We start from the raw sequence: 20,751 nt of genomic DNA, 5'->3' as shown, positions 1-20,751 counted from the left end.
AGTCTGGTTTTGTCTCGCAGGCCTGGGATTTTGCAGTTTGCTCTGTCCAGGATGGGCTTTGCACATATTTTCCGAGCACATTATTGGAGCAGCTCCCGGTTCACTTAGCCAGCCTAACCCTTTACAAAGGAGAATTTATTTTTCCCTTCCTTTGTCCAAATTAGAGGACAAAAAAACATGGCAACTAGTGGCTAATCACAGGGTATGCTGGAGCCTGCCAAGAAAAGAAAAGGAAAAGAATCCTCTCTCCAGTGCAAACTTTGCAGTTGCCCCTAGAGGAGCTCAGCAAATACTTGCCTTCCAGATGACTGCAAAGAATAGGTTACCCTACAGCCGACCCCTTGCAATACCCCACAGAGTGGGCGACAGTTGGGGGCCCATCACCCAGGACAGTGAAGCTGCTGCTCTGGGGCAGCCTGCCATATGTACCTGTATCCTTAGGGTCTTCTATTTAAAATGACAATTTGGAGGAGACCAGAGTTTTGGGGAATTAGCTTGGCATTACACCATGTACCTGAGTGTTTAGGTTCATCTAAGGATAAAGAGTTGGAGGTTAATAAAACAACTCTGAAATAATAGCAAGAAGCCAACAGCAGAAGGTCTTCACATTGCATAGCATGCAGAATTTGGAGTCAAGCAGACTCCTTTGCAGAGAAGACAATGGCACCCCACTCCAGTACTCTTGCCTGGAAAATCCCAGGGATGGAGGAGCCTGGTAGGCTGCAGTCCATGGGGTCGCTACAAGTCGGAGACGACTGAGCGACTTCACTTTCACTTTTCACTTTCATGCATTGGAGAAGGAAATGGCAACCCACTCCAGTGTTCTTGCCTGGAGAATCCCAGGGATGGGGGAGCCTGGTGGGCTGCCATCTATGGGGTCGCACAGAGTCAGACATGACTGAAGCGACTTAGCAGCAGCAGCAAACTCCTTTGCACTGGAACCCTGTGATTTTCTGGGTGACATCAGACAAATAACCTAAACTTTCTGAGCCTCAGTTTCTGCACCTACAAAATGAGGATAATAATAGTAGCTTTCTCAGAGTTGTTTGGGAATGAATAATATGCAGCATAGACCCTGGCACCCGAAGAAAGTACAATAATAATTAACTTCTAAAATAACTCCCAGGCTTCTCAAAGTCCTTGATATGCTTTGCATGACTAAGCCCATTTCTAGAAGTTGCATAAATACACTGCCTATAGAAATGTACTCATTGCTTTGTTCTCTAAGGAGCAACAAAGCACCATGCAGGGCTTGTTGCTTATTCTTTTTGCAAAGCTAGGGAGTGGGAAAGGCGAGGGGTTATGATTTTCCATTTCACAGATAGGAAATCAGAGGCGTAGGAAAAGTAAGTGACTTGCCCAATGTCACATGAAGCCAGCAGCAGAGCTGTAATTGGTTAGGACCCCAGTGCAACACAGTGTGTGTTCACCTTTCGAAAGTCAGGCGTAAGCAACTCTTGTCTAAGCTTTAATGCCATTCATCTAATTTCTTAGATTTTCTATAGCTGCTGATCTTGAGAACCTTTGAAGCTTTGGGGAAATCACATGGATGATTTGACCTTAAATCTCATGCCACTGGCAAAAGATTAATCGCAGGGACCTGGAAAGGGGCCAGACAATTCTGTGTAGCTGAATAACAGCACCGTCTAGGGATGTGACTGTCCTGACAGATTTAGTTAGTACATAATTGATAAATCTAGAGTTTGTATAGCTTCACTTCCCAGAAAGAAAAGGCAATGGGCTCCAAGGGTTGACATTTACAGAAGCCCTTCCAGTGTTTTGTAACACTGAATCTAGGTTTTCTACTCTTCCTCCAAACCTAGCTCATTTTCTAAGGTTCTGTTCTCAGCAGGCAAGAAGATGAAGGGATCTGACAAGACTCTCACCTTACCACTGTAAGCAAGAATGTCCATCAGTCTTTAACACAGTCATATGACTGCCCTGATCCATGCGGGTTGAGGCCAGCAAGGGATGCAGTGCATTACCTAGCAGCTAGGAACTTTCTGTCACCATCAGAATCCAAGAAAGATAAAAGGCATCCAGACCCAACATCAAAGCTTAGAGAACGGGTCTAAATCCTGGACAGGACATTTTATACAGCTTGACTCTTATTGCAGACTCAAGTGTCATGAGGCCCTTTTTAGTAATGTGGACTCTGACAGGCGCACAGAAATGTCAGCTTTTATTTCTTTTGCTTTGGTCACTCACTCTAGAAAGTATTTTACTTATTGGAAAGACTTGGTGGTGGTAAATATTTTTCACTGTATGTTTATTATCAGATCTGGTTCTCTTTCTTTAATTCTTATTCTCTAGTTTCATGTTTCAATTCAGGAGGCACTGTTGTGTGTCTGATATACACCCAGCATACTTCTGTAATTTTGTTACTCCTAGTTGTAAAATATCTGGTAGCTCAGATCAGTAAATCAGTAGCTTTCAGTGTACAAGATCTTACATACAGTGGATCTGGTATCTTGTTTTGCCAGTAGTAAATAAAGATGGCATTAAATAATCCTCCTCCTTTGCCCTCACAAATAAAAAACTGTGTCCTCATGTATTATAACTTAACAGAGCCAGTTTTCTGAGCTAGTTGTTACTTTCTGAATACAATTTATTGATACGTGTTACTTCTAAAAAACCATTCAGAAAAATCATATTATGCATAAATAATCATTTAATTGCATAGTCACACCATTTTCAATATTGAAATCATTAGTAAGACCATTTCTGGAAACTTTGTTGTCCTGAGTTAAGAAAGTGATTTTTGTCTTCTTTCATCAGAGGAATTAGAGAAATTAGAACAGGAACGGCTGGCTTTGGAAGCCACCATCAAAGACAATGAAAGTGAAGAAGGAAATGGAGGCATCCGAGGCTTGTTTAAAAAAGCTGGCAAGCTGAACATTACTAAGCCAACTCCTAAGAAAGGTAAGTGCTTTTAAGATTTACAAGAAAAGTTACAAAATGAGCCAAAATGAATCTTCAGGGGTCAGTAGTCAATATCTAAGATACTGGAGGCATTGTGTGTAGGTAAGGACTAAAAGACATTTCCTTAGAGAAGACATTATGGCTAAAAGGTAGAAGCTATTGTCACTTATTAACAACATTCACCCCTTTGTAACATCTTACCGTAAAAACTCTCTGTTTTAAAATAATATTTAGTTTCTAAGATATATAGTGGGTAAGCAGATTGAATGCCATAAGAAGCAAAAAAAAAAAAAAAGTTCTAAGTTAAGATGTAAAGGGGATAGAAGTTCATGACCTAATACCGAAACTGGTTTATCTATACACACACACACCTTGCAGACATTTCAGGAGACTGAAAGTCGACTGGTACAGGCAAGAAAGGGATCCAGGTAGAATTCTAATTTCAAAACCATCTTTATCACAAGCCAGAATGCTGGACTTGGAACTTCATAGACACTAATTACCTGCAGATTTTGGCTAGATGGTACACTTATCTCTGAATGTTCAGTGTACATCCCAGGAATGGAGGACCACAGAATGAGATCTTGTTATAAGTTTTATAAATAGGTGATTCAAATGACTGATTTTTTTTTTTGAAAATTGCTCTCTTTGCAGAAACAGTTTTTTCATGAGGTCCATAGCGACCTCTGCTGGTAGAAAATTAGAATGTTAAGGTTCATTTCTTTCACGCACAAATAGTCCTGTAGTTCATGAAGTCCTTCACTGGTGTAAAGCCCAGGAAATATTACTTCTTTGGCAAGGTCTCCAAGTCAAGTAGCAAGATCCAAATTGAGACTTAGCAGGCTGCTGGTCTAGGTTGATAGGACCCAATCTTTCAAAGAGGCCATCTCTTTACTCTGGAAGAGGTTTGGTTCAGTTTTCTTATTTTCCTACTATGACCCAAGGACCAAATTTAACCTGTAATACAACATTTTTGTATATCTACATAGCATTATGAGAAAACCAAACATTTCTCCCCTTCAAATACTTAGAGGTACCCTTGGGTGCCAGAAATATTTGATTGCCTAGGGGAGAACCTACTAGGTATTACCTTCCTTAAAATGACATTTTCTAGAAAAATGATGTGTTTGAATCTTAAGTTGGAGGTACATCAAGTCTCTTTCCAGGTATAAATATTAGAATGAGACCCTCCGGATGCTAACTACTATCATCTTTCCTTTTCAATTGTTTGATGTAGTCATGAGAAGAATTAACTACCCATTGAATCTGCTCTGTGCAACAGTACAACCTGAGAAGCAATGGAAAATGTAGAAGTCATAGCCCATACTCTTCTCTAGCTGTTGGGGAGGAGAGAAGTAATAAGGTCCTTATTAGTGAAAGTGGAACTTATTTATTCTGGAACCCCATTTCTGCATGACAATACTTTTAGCAAAAACATACATCTCTGAAAGTCAACACGTCTCATTGTTCAGAAAAGCAAAATTATGTTTTGTTTCAATGCCTAAATTTTCAAGCACAGCTCTGATAGTAGGCCCCTTTACTGCTCTGGGCTTTTGTCAGTTGAGGACTCTTTGGAGTTCTAGATCAGGACCAGCTCGGCCTCCAGGCACTCATACAGGAGTCCTCTGGATGCTCTGATCTGCTTGTAAGTAGCGGCAGAGTTTGGTCCACTTGGTAAAGATATTTACTTCCTCCTTTAGCAGTCCTGAGATAGAAACAATATGAGATAATTGCTTCAGAACTGACCAGCTCCACCTTGGAAACAGCAAAAGACAGAACAAAGCATCCTGAGACTCTCTTAGATCAGAGAGGAAGCTCTAACAAGGCTGTCAGCTCTGCTCTAAGCACGATGTTGACACTACCGCTTTGAAATAGAGCAATGAAGTCACAACTTTCAAAGATGTGGAAATGAGAAATAATACATAGGGTGTAGCAAAGAAACACCTACTGGCGAATAGGAATGAGGGTTCTGGTAAACACTGCCCTACTTCCCTGGTACACTTTCACTGTGTCCATGTTAGGGTGGAAATAGCATTAAAATATTTTTAAGTACTTTATGTACACCCTTAACTGTAACTCAAGAAGAGGTAATTTTAATCCATATTTCCTGGCTTTTTCATCTCATTCGCAGAGATTCAAATAGCTCAAGTGGCTTTACCTTAGACTCACAAGATGCCAGGAAAAGAAAGCAGAAGAGTAAGCCAGGTCCATGTTAGGACCAAACGGTCATGGAGAGTTGAGATGCTCAAGGTCCCTAGCAACCTTTATAATCCAGACATTTCTGGAATTCGTACCAAAATTGTGCTCAAATGAACATATTGTCTAGCGAAGGAATACTTCTGATTCTTTGGTTATCTCTAGAAAACCAATAACTACATGTTCTATTAATACTTTTAAGTACATCTGATATTGTAACCTGAGTTATATATGAAATTTAGGAAAATGAGGATATTTGGGGTTTTGTATCAGATAATTTAGCATTGCTACATGTCTAAATAATAATTCTGCACTGAGACAGATTACTAAGGATCTGAAAAAATTCACTACTCTATAATAAAAACTGTAATCGTAAGATCAATATCAAATTTCTCTGAACTATGGAAGGTGATCTAAATTTCTGTGGGATTTGACCTTTATCTTTTCTTTTGTGGAGAATAGGGCTCACTATTTTCCCATAAGTATAAAAAACACAAAGTCATCATCCTTCTTCTATTTTCCTGAATAGATTTATTGGCAAGTTATTTTGTTTCTTTCCTCAAAAGACAAATGGATGTACTACTTTCTCTTTCGTTACAGATAGCAGCATTAACACAATCCAGTCAATGCATGTTGGGGAGTTCAACCAGAAACTGGTGGAGGCCAGCACCCAATTTAAAAAGAAGCAGGGAAAAGGCACAATTGATGTTTGGTGGTTGTTTGATGATGGAGGTAAAAAATTCCAGAATATACACTAGAGAGCAGAATTTCTTGTTGATAAATTTAACAAACTGCATGGGAAGGTATATGAAAACGGTATCAGTTAAAGAATAACATTTCCGTGTTCTCTAAAGATTTAAATTATTTAGGAGCTATGAGTGTGGGAATGAATACAGATATAAAGCTATTCATTTCCTTTCAATTGGATATGCTCATCCTTTCTGTCATAATTTTTTCAGGGTTAATACTCCTTATCCCCTATATCTTGACTCTCAGAAAAAAATGGAAAGACTGTAAATTAAGAATCTATGTTGGAGGGAAGATCAATCGCATTGAAGAAGAAAAAATTGCGTAAGTAATTTATCACTTGTGTTGAAGCGTTTTTGATGTTTGTTGCTTGAATGCTTTAATTTTAAAAAAACTTTAAGTGTCTTTGAGGCACAATAAATTTAAAGACAAAAAGTCACCACGCTAGGCCTTAGGCTTGCTTGGCTTCTGTCAATAAATTATCTGCGTAATTTTTCTAATCATTGTCTTCAAGTCCTTCTATCCCCTTCCACAAATGCTTTCAACAAGCATTTGGCATGGAAGCCCTTCTCAAGTCTTCAGTGAGAGCATCATTATCTTGTATAATGTTTATTTTCTTCTGACTAGTAAATGCATCCAAGAAAGGAAGAGCCTGAAGGCATCTGTGTCCAAATTCTGTCCAGTTTCTTCTGGGAGAGTCAAACCTGTTAATTCGAGGCAGTCCCTCTAGCCTCGCACACTTAGAAGAGAACAGAGATGGCACCCTGTCCAAGCCCCAGCTCTGCCACTGACAAGACGCAGGGCTTTGCAACAGTTACTGTACCTGTCTGGGTCCTCCCCAAGTTTCTCACTTGTAGTTTGAAAGTGTTTAAATGGGTGACTGTTGGTAACTCTTCTGATTAAAATAAATAAATAAGCCAAGTCCCATGGTGCTAAGTCTGTTCCTTTCTTATTTATTTAGTCATGGAGAGTTGATCTCTAGTTGTGAGAGCAACAAGCATGCCAAGAGTGTGGTGCATCCAAAGATCTCTGGAGGAAATCCAGAGAATGACTTTTGGCAGCCCGTAGTCCCTCATGGCATGCCTAAGTCCTAGCCCTTCCTGGAATGGCTACTTCCAGAAATCACAAAATAATGACTGGCTCTTCAGTTCAGTTCAGTTCAGTCGCTCAGTCGTGTCCGACTCTGCGACCCCATGGGCTACCGTGTGCCAGGCTTCCCTGTCCAACACCAACTCCCAAAGCTTGCTCAAACTCATGCCCATCAAGTGAGTGATGCCATCCAACCATCTCATCCTCTGCCGTCCCCTTCTCCTCCTGCCTTTAATCTGTCCCGGCATCAGGGTCTTTTCCAATGAGTCAGCTCTTCACATCAGGTGCCCAAAGTATTGGGGTTTCAGCTTTAGCATCAGTCCTTCGAAAGAACACCCAGGACTGATCTCCTTTAATGGACTGGTTGGATCTCCTTGCAGTCCAAGGGACTCTCAAGAGTCTTCTTCAATACCACAGTTTAAAAGAATCAATTCTTCAGCTCTTAGTCATTTTTTCACATTGTCTCCCCCTTCTTAGAAAGTTATTATATATATCTAATTCCTCTTAAAGAAAATTATAGTAAAATGGAAACTAACATGAGGTCTACAATAATTTATATTTTCTTAAAGCCTTGTACCTTATTGAGACAAGTGATGAAATTTGAAAAAGGTTGGTGGATAAGATAGTAGCAGGGCATCCATGTTAAATTTCTTGATTTCAGAAACTGTACTCTGTTTATAAAAGAGAATGAATGTCCTTGCTCTTAGGAAATATTCACTGAAGTACTTAGAGGTAAAGGGGACTGATACGTGTAACTTACTTTAAAATGGCAGATAAGTAGGACGTAGAAAGCCAGCAAGCAAAAACAATATAGAGAGATGTAGACAGAGAAAAAGAGAATGACAAATCAAATGGGGCAAAACATAAACAACTGGTGAATCTGAGCTTTCTTTACACTATTCTTATAATGTTTTGTAACTTTGAAATTATATCAAAATGTTCAGTTGCTAGCGGGAAAAACTTTTAATCTACAATGATATAATATATAATAATTATTGGTTTGTCAGTAGATTGTCAGTAACTCTATAAACATTATCAGCAATCATCAATAAGTATTGAGACTTGTTCTCTTTTTCCCAAATGATAAGGAAGAGTGGACTGTGCCACAACCTTTTCCCTGAAACATGAATGCAGAGCTGGGTTTGCTGTTTCCAGTGACTGCACCTACAGAAATTTCTCTTTGCCTTTGGTAGAATAATCTGGTCCACATTTATCCATATTCATCAAGTGCTACAGTGGAAATCAAATACTAACCAAAGCCTTTGTCCAAAAGCTAAGCTGAAATAAGACATGATTGCTTTTGATGTCTTAAACACAAAACTCTTTGACTGAAAATAGTTAAATATTCAATGATGAGGCATTTCTGTCTTGTATTTTCAGAATGGCTTCTCTTCTGAGCAAATTTAGGATAAAATTTGCAGACATCCATGTCATTGGTGACATCAACGTTAAGCCAAACAAAGAAAGGTATGGAATATTTAACCAGATGCAGTTTATCCATGGTAAACTCTCCCCTCTTTTGTGTTAATTATTAGAAGGTTAAAATGTTACGGGTTTACTGCTGTGACTTCCTGATAGGATGACATAAAAGGGGATTTTAAATAATCATGACACAGAGCTATCAGGTTCTAACGGAAGGAAAAGTTTTTAAGGTGAAGATGAGCTTGAGAAGAACAACTGCGGAAACATCGTTTAGCATTTTAGAATTGCCTTTCGCGTTATGCTTTCTATGGTGGTAACAGTAGCAGGAAGCATAGGCTCAGAAAATTCTGACCTGAGCAGTCAGGGTAAGTTTACATTATTTAAAGTTACTGGTGGGGCATTCTGAATGGGAAGCCTATGAGAGCCCCCAAAGGGGATTTCTTTTTTTTTTTTTTTTCCAAAGGGGATTTCTAAAACTATCTGAAGCCTGGCAAGGAAAGATATTGGTTCCAAAATTTTAAAATGAAAAAAAAAATTGAAATAATTGTTTAAATGCCTTCAAAACAGCATCACTTTAACCTCATTAATTTTTAAATTTGTGAAGTCCATGGTATTTGAAAACAATTTGTAGGTTAGATCTTCACAGGAGTTCCCAGAGGTATAAGAAGATTGTCTGGAAATTACAACAGATCATAAATTAAAATATTTAGAGCAATGACTTCACAATTATAAAATATTTTCAATTGTTTACAGTTCAAAATCATGTTTAGTGTTGCATCTGTATGCAGTTTAGTACATTTGATTTGGTGTGGCATGGTTCCCCAAGGGTGGAAACAGGAGATACAAGGTCTCAGTATGGCATAGGTCCTTGCTAGACTCAGACCTCTTCTCATTCCTGTTGATCACCATTTCTCCTTCCTCCTGTAGTTCTTGATGAGTTGCAATTCCACATTCCTCAAACCTTCTTGCTCTATCCTTCTTCTGATTCACTGTTATCCCAGATGAACTTAGTAACTAACTGAAAATTATCCAGATTTAAGATGCATTCTTCTTGACAAAATGGCAACCTTGAACCTCATGTCATTTGAGGGTATTCATGATTCCTCTAAGGCTATGCGTCAGTTAAAACAGCTTTACAAAATGTCTTAACTGAAATAAGAAAGCTAGGATTGACAGGGCTGACCTGGATTATTATGATGTAATATTTCCTTATATCATAAATACCACTAATGCCTTTCATTCCTATATTTCTACAGTTATAAAGTTAAGAAAAATTAAGAACAGATTTATCATTCTCCTTGGTAAATGGAATTAAGATTTTTATATGAACTAAGTTGTCATGCAGTAACCTCTGGTAGCCTTGCACATTTCATTTGAAGAATTTTAACTCCTAAGTCATTGCCCCTTGGCACTTGCAGGAATGTGATCAAACAGGCTCATCTGATAGCTCTAATTGGAGGAAACACATTCTCTTCTATAACACAGCAGGTACAATGATTCCCCAGTATGTGCCACTTAGCACCAGACCACAGCCTGCCAGCTCTCTGCCAATACGGGACCGTTTACTGTTGTCTAGAGCATAGTTGAGGAGAAGGGGGCAACAGAAGATGAGATGCTTAGACAGCATCACCAACATGAGTTTGAGCAAACTCTGGAGATAATGACGGACAGGGAAGCCTGACGTGCTGCAGTCCATGGGGGTCACAAAGAATCAGACATGACTTAGCAACTGAACGACAACGAGAGTGTAGTCACAGTGTCCCCTACTGAACTGGGATTCTCTATAAGCCCTGGCTCAATGCTGGCCACAGATCAGTCAGTCACCTGCTTCTTGTAACTGAATTCTTCTTGCTGGTATTTGTCTTAGCAGCAGCTAAGGACTGTCTGCGCTTGCTGATTAATTTGTTTCTATATCCTTTGCCTCTTTACCCATCAATATGATTTTTTCTACCCAAGTCCCTGTATCCTTCCCTCTGTTTTGTACTAGTCTCTGCCCGGCAGCCATGGTCACCTGTATACCCATCCTTTCTGTTCTATCACGGAGGATGTTGCTGCATCTCTAAGCATGCCTCTTCCTTCTTTGAGTGTCCATCACAGCCTAGATGCGCTTCATCTTCGTACCCCTGACCTTTGTTCCATGGTTTCCTCTTCTCAAGGAGAAAACTCTATGCACGGTCATAAGAAACAAAGGACCAAGGCATTTGTACTTTTGTCCTGGTCTCTAAATTTGACTTTAGACACCATTCTGACTTGGTGTTGATTACATATGCTCTGCATCCTACAATGAAGAGATCTATTTCCCTTTCTCAGGAAAAAAAAATTAATTCATTTTCACAGTTCTGGAGATTTTCTCTGTGATATATCAAGGTGTTGAGGAAGATGCAAGGAAAAAGAACATTCTTAGCAGAATAACTGTAGTTAATGTATCCTGATGTGAAGACAGAAGGTGACCAAGAAGAGGTGTGCTAGAAGTACCATCCTTCTCTTTTCAGTTTCGGCTGTAACTGATGCCATGTTACTTCATAAAACAGCCACATGTCTGATGCTGGCGATGCCTTTTCCAGTATTTGAAGATAAGTTTTAGAACAGAGACTGGTCATTCAGTAAATCTCACAAATGGCCACTTCCCTGGTGACTCAGATGGTAAAGAATCCATCTGCAATGCAGGAGACGCAGGTTCCACCCCTGGGTAGGTAAGATCCCCTGGAGAAAGGAATGGATACCCACTCCAGTATTCTTGCCTGGAGAACTCCATGGCCAGAGGAGCCTGGCAAGTACAGTTGATGGCGTTGCAAAGAATCGGACATGACTGAGTGACTAACACTTTCACACTTGACCACACCTGGAACCTTTGTGATAATTTTTAAAAGGCAAATCCTCGGAGTGGTTTAATAAGAGAAACAGAACTCTTCAGTGGCCTGATGCAACCCCAGGCCCAGGGCTCAAACCTTACAACCCTGGCTCAACTTCAGCTTTCACAGGGGCCTTATGGCTAGACAGCCCTGGTCTACCATTAACAACCATCTCCTGATTGCTGTTCTTCCTTGGTCACTCTTTTTCACACAATGTTAGCAATAGTTCACCATCAATGATTTCCATGTTGGAGGCTAATGTTAAATGTCCTTCAGCTGCTTTTAATAGAGCTTTCAACTACTCATAAAACATGAGTAAATCTTGATGGAGACATTCTATCATAGAAACGTTATCTATAAATACAGTAGAGTAAGGGTGAAGGGAGGAAAAAGCTAAGTTAATGAGAAAACAATTGGGCCGGGGAAACTGAAAAGCTCTTGTGGCTAAATTCTTTTTTATTGTATAGACTGAATTAAAAGTCATAGGCCAAAAAGACAGCAATCATTAAACAGAAATCAAAGAGAAACTGGAAGCAATTAACTAGATAATTTAGTTTAAATATGCTAGTGTGATCACAAAAACAACAAATACATTAATGTGTGAGAAGAAATTTTATATGAATTTTAGGGGAAATTTTTATGCAGTTTAACCTTGTTATTATGAGGAACAAGGATGGGAAAGGCAGGAAAGCTATAAGTAAATTTTTTTAATTGAATTCATTCTCAAGTGAGTCTGAGTGAACTCCAGGAGTTGGTGATGGACAGGGAGGCCTGGCATGCTGCAATTCATGGGGTCGCAAAGAGTCGGACACGACCGAGTGACTGGACTGAACTGAACTGAGTTGAATACTTAAACTATTCTAGAATCAATTTTAAGATATAATAAGAATGATCATGGGCTTCCCTAGTTTCTCAGCGGTAAAGAATCCACCTGCCAATGGAGGAGGTGCAAGAGACTCAGGTTTGATCCCTGGGTCAAGAAGATCCCCTGGAGAAGGAAATGGCAACCCACTCCAGTATTCTTGCCTGGGAAATCCTATGGACAGAGGAGCCTGGCAGGCTACAGTCAAATACAACTGAGCAACTAAATAACAACTGTAACAATAAGAATGAGCAGATTTAATAGAGACTCAAAATAGAAATCTAAAAAGACCTTTGGACCACCAAGCTATGAGCCACTCATTGCAGTCAGTGAAATGCTAGATCAAGCTTGCCTGGCTTATGTGCCCAACTTAGCCAATCTGACTGGCAAAAGGGACAGAATTGTGCTGACTGGCTGATATTGAGGATAGAGTCATTCTCATCCAAACTACAATGGAGAAACGTAGTATGGATGCCTGGGGGGACAAGCAAACAATCTTTATTCCACTTTCCATTTCTTAGGAAACTATTTTTGAAGTGGTCTTTCCAAAAAGCACCTGGACTGAGAGGCAAATAAAACTCTTATCCCTGATCAAAATAACTGTATGTAAAGCTTAAACAGAGAAACCGTCAACTGCTAACCTCAGTCCCATGGTTGTTGAGTAAAATGAATGTCTTGCTTGTACAGGGCACTGCATACTTTTCAGAGCATGGCCATCCAAATCATCCTACTAACACTCGCATCAGTATCACACCAGCTCTGAGCAGCCATTGTTACCCCTGTTATAGGCTAGGTTATCCAGGTCAAGGAGGACAATGGAAGAACTGGAGCAAGAACCCAGGCTCTTCTCTCCTAGACCAGCACCTCTGCACTGATGACCACCAAGGTCTCTAAAAGCACAGCACTGTTGGGAGAAATAGCAGATAAAAAACATGGTTGAAACAATAATTGGGCATATCAGTCTTATTCTTTCCTACTCGTTGTCTACCATTCTGAATAAGTCAAAGCATCAGAAATCTACTGCATTAAGTATCTCTTCAATCTGTTAACAGCAGCACACTGGTGGGAACAAACTACTCCTTAGTAATCTCTGTACTTTCATCTGCAAGTCCTAAATCAGGAAAACTGATGAGACCACTGAAATCATTGTGCTAAGTCACTTTACTTCCCTGGTGGCTCAGAGGTTAAAGCGTCTGCCCAGAATGCAGGAGACCTGGGTTCGATCCCTGGGTTGGGAAGATCCCCTGGAGAAGGAAATGGCAACCCACTCCAGTACTCTTGCCTGGAGAATCCCATGGACAGAGGAGCCTGGTAGGCTACAGTCCATGGGGTCGCAAAGAGTCGGACATGACTGAGCGACTTAACTTTCACTTTCACTTAAGTCACTTTAGTCATGTCTGACTCTTTGTGACCCTGTGAATTGGAGCCCTCCAGGCTCCTCTGTCCATGGGATTCTCCAGGCAAGAATATTGGAGTGGGTTGCCATGCTCTCCACCAGGGGATCTTCCCAACCCAGGGAATCGAACCCACGTCTGTTACATCTCTGCATTGGCAGGTAGATTCTTTACCACTTGCACCATCTGGGAAACTGAAATCATTGCTTCATGCTTTAATTCCTTAACCTAAAAGCACATTAATTCTAATTATCACTCATTCCAAAGTTATTAAGTTTTAAGTAAGCCACGATATATAAAACCAAAGAAAACTATTTATATTTGAGATCATCTTATAGTAGCATAGGGAAGACAACTACTCCTATAAATTATGTTTTGTTTTGTGCTATCATTTAAAAATAAATCTTATGAGATTCTTATGATAGACAAGAATGAGATTTTTCAGCAATTTTTAAAATGTTCTACAGTTCTGAGGTACTGCTCCTAATTTTCTAGTCAATGATTTTTTCTTAATTGCTCTAAAATGGCCTCAGATTTTAAAATGTTATTGATTTTTGTTCTTTCCTCTAATGTGCACCTGAACAATAGCCATTTGAACATCTCAGGCAGCAACATCAGACAGCAGGAGGACAAAGGCAGCATTATTTACAGCAAACATTCAGATTGTTCTATAGCCATTAAACTCACTCACTTACTATTCTCCGACCTACCCACAGCCTCCTGCCATAAGGTGGGAGCTGCCATGTGGGCTAAAGGTGAGGAGGGCAACCCTATCTAACTCTCAGGGATGCTGGTTCATCTCCTACATTAATTCATGAACATCTCCCATAGAACCTGTAAATAAGCAAAGGGAAACTCATTTATGGGCTAAACTGTCTATGTTAAAACTGTGTCTTTGACTATACTATGTAGAACGTGTAATTGCAGAGTAATTACCATCTATGTGTTTGTGTGTTTATACTGAGGATTTATTAATAATACCTAGTAGGCTATCAAGGCCTCATACCCCTTAAGGTCTTTCCTTGGGTAGGGAAGCACTATGATAGCCATGGTTTTACTCACAGTCTCCTGCAAAGATAATTCTTAGAAGATTTGCATGACATTCAGCTCTGATTCTGCAGCCAGCGTACCCAGTCACACCTGGAGTATCTGTGAAATAATGAGTTAGTTTCCCATTGTGAGGCCTCTTTTATAATTCCAATTTCAGCTGGAAAGTCTTTGAAGAAATGATTGAACCATATCGTCTCCATGAAAGCTGCAAAGATTTAACAACTGCTGAGAAATTAAAGAGAGAAACTCCGTGGAAAATTACAGATGCAGAACTGGAGGCAGTCAAGGAAAAGGTAAGGACTTTTCTTTCTTAATCTTTACTTTGCTATCTAACTAGCTGAAAAAGAAAACAGTGGTTGATTTAAAGATCAAGAAGTAATGTATCTATTATAGAATTTCACTTATTCGCGATCTAGGGTTTCTGCATATTTCAAGTCCTTTGTGAATCATATTAGTGAATGTGAGGATTTAGAAAACTGCTTTCATTTTTTAGTATAAAATCAAGTGTTTTAAGTTGAAAACAGGCTGTTAATACATATTGCGAAGTCTTCTTTCCAATTTAATTTTATAGAAAAGGAGACAGACCCATCAGACTAAAATAATTTCAGTCAATACATATGCAAAGTAAATATATATTGCTCACAGTTTGACACAATAAAAAGAATTTTAACCTGATATAGCTATAAAAACTTACATAGGGATCTGAGAAAATCTGTAACTGGTACACTGAATATGCAAGTTGGATCTGGAATGTCTTGTAAGATGGATGTGAAATGGTGAGCTTTTCTAGAGAACACAATAAGACGGGAGTTACCTGCGTCTGGCTTGAACTGAATGAAGTTGCAACAGTGAGGATGATGAAGAGGGCAAGGACATAAGAATAAGGCAGAAGAATTAACATCTGAATTGGATTAGACATTCGAAGAAAAGGACCTCAAGAAGCTCTAAATTGCAAAATTTAAATAAGCCATATTAGGAGCTGAAGTTGGAACAGATTAGAGCAGGAGATATTAAAAACCTTTCAAATTTAGTAGAAAAAATACTGAGCTAAGAATCATAAACTCTGTGTGACAAAGTGCCCAGCTCTAACAAAAGCTTTTCATATAATTGAACAAATCACTTATCTAAGCTTTGGCTTCTGAACCGGTGAAATGTGATAATAAATATTACTCTCATCACTACAAAATAGTTAATGTAGTTATTTTTCCAAATGAGTCTTTTGGTGACTCTTTCATTGAAACCAGTCTCCTGTGCTGGTAAAAATCAAAGAGTTTAAAGAAAGATTAGACTAGGGTATAATCTGTGTGTTTAGCATAACAAATTAGTATCAAGATAAGGTTAGATTTCTTCCACAGCAAACCTGTTCCCAGCACTGGCCATTCTCATCTTTTTACTGTTATCCATGTTGCTTGCTTGTTTTTTCTTTCTAGAATTTAATAAGCCACTATACCTCAATGGGGCTTCCCAGGTGGCTCAGTGGCAAAGAATGCACCTGCCAAAGCAGGAGACATAGGTTCAATCCCTGGGTCAGGAAGATCCCTTGGAGAAGGAAATGGCAACCCACTCCAGAATTCTTGCCTGGGAAATCCCATGAACAGAGGAGCCTGGCATGCTGCAGTCCATGGGGTCACAAAGAGTTGGACATGACTTAGCAACTTACAACATAACACAGTGGTCTTATTCTTTATATTTCTAATATTTTCCACGAGTTTCTAAAACACTAAGTTTCCAAACCTGAATGAAAAGGTTTTTTGTTTTTTTTTTTAATGAGGCTTTCCTACTTGTCTCTAATTAGAGGAAAAAAGATAAATTCTCATTCATAATTCTGAGAAACCGCCCTCAACAAAATCTGAATGTTGTCCACAGAGTTACCGCCAAGTTCGACTGAACGAACTCTTACAGGAGCACTCAAGAGCTGCTAATCTCATAGTCCTGTAAGTATCATTGCAGACATTTAAGACTGTTACAGAGAAATCTCAGGTACATGGGTTAATCAATATAAAAGCCCAAAACTATTCGGGTGGAAAGTTAAATTTGGAACATGTGGGGAAATAAATACCACCCTAAGACAATGGGGCCCACAGGCTTTAGAGGGCTCCATATGGACTCTACTCCAGACATGCTCCACCCAAAGGGCCAGGACACACGACACCTAGAACCCTCATTCCCTGTCTAGACCTCTGTCTAGGAATCTGACCCTGGAATTCCCTGCCAATTAAGCCCCAAGTTGGTCAAGGTTCACAGGCCCCTTCCCTGGATAGCTGCTCCTGAGATGTGGAGTCCATGGCATGTTCTCAAGGCTCCTTACCATGTGGGAAGAGGCCAGGGCGGGAGAAAAAAGAGTGGGCTTTTCCATTTCCACTCTTTGTCCTCCACCCCACAAATATTAGGAGCATACCTGCTGGAAATAAGAATGCTTATCTAAAGATTCATTGCTAAACAAGAAAACCAGCAATTTCACATTTATATCTCATGATCTAACTCCTAGGTACAAGGGTAAGTATGTCTTCAAGCAAGGTCTACACTGGAAGACCATTCATCTAAGAGATAGACTGGTCTCCTGAGTTGGGTGATAGAGCCCAAATAGCTATTTCTCCCAAATATAATAAGAGCTCTAAAATATTAGCAAAAATCCTTCCCCCACCCCTAGAAAAACAGGGAGAGGTATTGGTTGATCACATTTTTTATTTAAAGAGTGAAAATCTATTTATGCTTTGCCTCTATTCTAATGGGCTTCCCTAGTGGCTCAGATGGTAAAGAATCTGCCTGCAATGCAGGAGACCCAGGTTTGATCCCTGGGTCGGGACTATCCCCTGGAGAAGGGAATGGCAGCCCACTCCAGTGTTCTTGCCTGAAGAATTCCATGGACAGAGGAGCCTGGCAGGCCTCAGTCCACAGGGTGGCAAAGAGTCAGACATGACTGAGCCACTAACACTTTTACTTTTTTTCACACTTTCTATTCTATTACAATGTCCAGGCCTATTTTTCTGGTTTGTAAATATTTGTATTATCTGAGAAACATCTCAGTTTAACATCTATATTCAAAATAATTTCAGTGCTTTCATTTTGTGGAGGAGGCATATATAAGGTTTAGGCTACTTGTTATTATATAGCTCAGATAGCTAATGATGTTATGTTGGTACTAATTGTCATGTTTGTTCTTTATTTTTCTTGCATGCTGTCAGGAGCCTTCCAGTGGCAAGAAAAGGATCTATATCAGATTGGTTGTACATGGCTTGGTTGGAAATCCTCACGAAGAACCTCCCTCCTGTCTTACTAGTTAGAGGAAATCACAAAAATGTCCTGACATTTTACTCTTAAAAGATCTTTATTCTTAAAGATAAAGGATTAGAACACAGTATGAATAACTAGGAAACAAGTTCCAGTACTTTATGTTGTAAATGTGATCTGTGGATATTCAAACCTAGAAGACTATCCTATAGGCTTCCAAGTAAATTTTGCCATTTTTAAATTATTACTTAATGGGAACTATTTTTTTAATCAGTTTAAGGGGGTGTCAAAGCCAATGCTACCCCTAGAAAAACATCTTGTCAATGTTATTTAAAAACATGAAAATTAAGCAAACATATGCTGCCTTATTACGCCCGTGAAAACTCAACTTATCGTAAGCTTTTCCAGGCACACCTAATCTTTTATTTGCTTCTAGGGCCTGGTAGTGGCCTCAGCCCCACAGCAGTTTCTCATTAAATGCTTATTGACAGGCTGGTATAGTAACCATGGGTGGTTATCAAAGGAAAAGACCAACTGGGCAGGAAACATGATTATACTTGGCCTTCTGAGAAGCTTACACTCACAAAGAAGATTTGAAAATCAATAACTAAAAACTTTAAGAGGTAACCTGAGTCTCCACAATGTTTAAAACACTTACCTAAGTAAGGTTATTTAATATAACAGATTATATACTGAGAGTGATCTGAGCAATTGCTGACAACATACAGCTTCAATTTGGGGCTGACTGAAAAATATATTAGCTGAAAGAGGAAGCAAAATATATTCTGATTAAATATGCAATATATTCTGTTCTTAATATATAAATTTTAATTGCTTTCCCTACTAAATATTTAGACATTTTATTACTTTGAATATTTTTTCTAATTAAGTGGTTAGCATAGATGAAGTCTTCATAGATGTCTAATTGGAAACCCAATATCACACATTTTCAAACTGTTATAAAGAAATATATCCTGAATCATATTTTTAGTTACTTTATATAATGATTGTAGAGAGTTAAAAGATAATTAAAATTTGATGTAGAAAAATTTGCAAATTTGGAATATATAAGTATTGATTTTTTTTAATTTGTTAGTATTCATACAATACTTAATCATATTAAAAACTACCAAAATTTTTTTCTGATGGATGCGTTGATTATTTTTCCCTGACATATTGTGACTGTTTATTGTAACTGATAAAAAATAGAAGGGGGAAAAAGTCAACCTGAAATAAAAGCACTCAAATTCGTTTGCTCTGGTCTTGTTTTTTCCTTTCAGTCACTAAAATCACACTGCAGTGGTGTTATCAGATGTGAGCCTGAAAATTTCAATCAGGTGCCTCACTCATTTGCAGGTTGTTTAAAGCTGGGGTTCAAGATTAGGATTTCAAGTCAGACTCGCCTCAGAAGGATGACTAGGAAGGGAAAAGGGAATCGGCAAAGCGTAAGAAGCAGGATATCTGTATTCTGAATCTGACACCTTTGGACTTAACTCAGGCCTGGGTTAACCCTCTCTCTTCAGTCCTCTGTACCTGAAATTCAAATGGCTAGATGCTATCCTGGTGACCAGGACAAGGCACCCAGCTTTTCATCTGGGCCCTGACACTTCTCAGAAACACTTGAGAGGGTCTCTGGAAACAGTGAGAAGTCATGTGACTCCTATAACAGGAAATTCCGGCTCTAGTTTCTTGGAGAAGCTGTTGCATGTTAGGTCCCCTAAGAAACAGAAAGTTTAGCATGGAGCGTGTTTATTAAGGAGTCCGTTTGGAAGGAGGAGGAGAAAGCAGGAAGGGTTAGGGAAAGGTGAGCTGAAATGCAGTCCCAAGGACAGCCTCAGTGACCCCACAGGGAGCTCTGGAGACAGAGGTTCATTCAGAGTAGTCCCAAGGAGGTCTGAGAGGGCCAGACCTTTATACTCCCACATACATCAGTCATATACATCAGTCACTGAAGGTGGGTGGCCTAGGAAGGGGTATGAATCTGGACGTGGCAAGTCTCTGCAGCTGAACCATCCCAAAGGGCTGGACAGTTGAAGGCTGTCTGCTGACAGCACTCCCAGATGCTGAGGCAATAAGGCCTTTATTAAACAGGGTCTGGGTGGGGCATCACCATGCCAACTGCAGGGGTCAAATAAAGTAGTGATTAAAAAAAAAAACACTCAGATTGGCCTAAGTTCAAATCTCAGTCTCACCATTTATTAGTTTTATTACCTTAAATTAGTTATTTAATTTTTTGAAGGTTATTGATGAGATAGTGACTGAAGGGATAACAAAGGAGAAATTAACCAAGGAGGAGTACATGGACTGAGAGAAAAAGGGATAGGTGATCCTGAGGACAAGAGCAGGGAAACAGGTTAGGGCAGCAGAAAATTGAAAAGATGGGAGTATGTCAGCTGCCAGTGGGTTTCTGTGGCCCTCAGTGTCCTGTCCTTGTCTTTTGATTTATCCAACTCTATTTGCCCAACCTCCTACAGTCTCTAAGTTCACAATCGGGCTTCTGAGCAAGAAGGAGAAGGTACACATTCATGTTTATTGATGTCCAACTTCCTCCATCCCCTCATTTTGTACATGTGTCTCATCAGCTTTCCTACACTTTCCTCACAATGACTTTTCAAAATCTTCACCACTTTTTCAGTTGATGACCCTGCCACCATCCTACAACACAGCCAGATACCCATAGATATAAAACTTTCTATATAAAGAGGAACATACTAGGAGCATTGTCTTACAATGTCTTCCCTTAATACTCAAGTTTAGAACTCTTTCAATGGAAGGTTTTAAAAAAGATTATAGATTCCTGAGGGCAATCATAAGCCTACTAAATTAGAATCTATAGGAGAGGGACCAAGGAATCTGTATATTTTGATGATCCACGAGATTTTGGAACTCCTGCTTTAGGCAGACTTCTTTCTTACTGTGATGTGACTCCCACTACAGGCTGATGCCTCCAAACTTATATTTCTTTACTTTTTGAAAAAGATTTTTT

General features: G+C 39.4%; 1 protein-coding gene across 4 annotated transcripts in view; it reads left to right on the top strand.

Moving 5' to 3' along the window:
* The window catches only part of SLC12A1 (solute carrier family 12 (sodium/potassium/chloride transporter), member 1), an 88,520-nt gene extending 69,504 nt beyond the window's left edge, over window positions 1-19,016 (top strand). For all 4 annotated transcript variants that reach the window (XM_010839541.1, XM_010839540.1, XM_010839542.1 and 1 more), the window contains exons 21-27: window positions 2,779-2,922; window positions 5,719-5,850; window positions 6,078-6,189; window positions 8,335-8,421; window positions 14,692-14,827; window positions 16,401-16,468; window positions 17,720-19,016. In XM_010839541.1, the coding sequence (XP_010837843.1) occupies window positions 2,779-2,922; window positions 5,719-5,850; window positions 6,078-6,189; window positions 8,335-8,421; window positions 14,692-14,827; window positions 16,401-16,468; window positions 17,720-17,855 (815 nt within the window). In that variant the 3' untranslated portion in view covers window positions 17,856-19,016. The remainder of the gene's footprint in view (window positions 1-2,778; window positions 2,923-5,718; window positions 5,851-6,077; window positions 6,190-8,334; window positions 8,422-14,691; window positions 14,828-16,400; window positions 16,469-17,719) is intronic.
* Window positions 19,017-20,751: the final 1,735 nt, after the last annotated feature.

The sequence above is a fragment of the Bison bison genome, unplaced genomic scaffold (assembly GCF_000754665.1).
Source record: "Bison bison bison isolate TAMUID 2011002044 unplaced genomic scaffold, Bison_UMD1.0 scf7180017864118, whole genome shotgun sequence".
Classification (NCBI taxonomy): Eukaryota; Metazoa; Chordata; class Mammalia; order Artiodactyla; family Bovidae; genus Bison; species Bison bison.
This window is presented reverse-complemented; position numbering and strand designations above follow the sequence as displayed.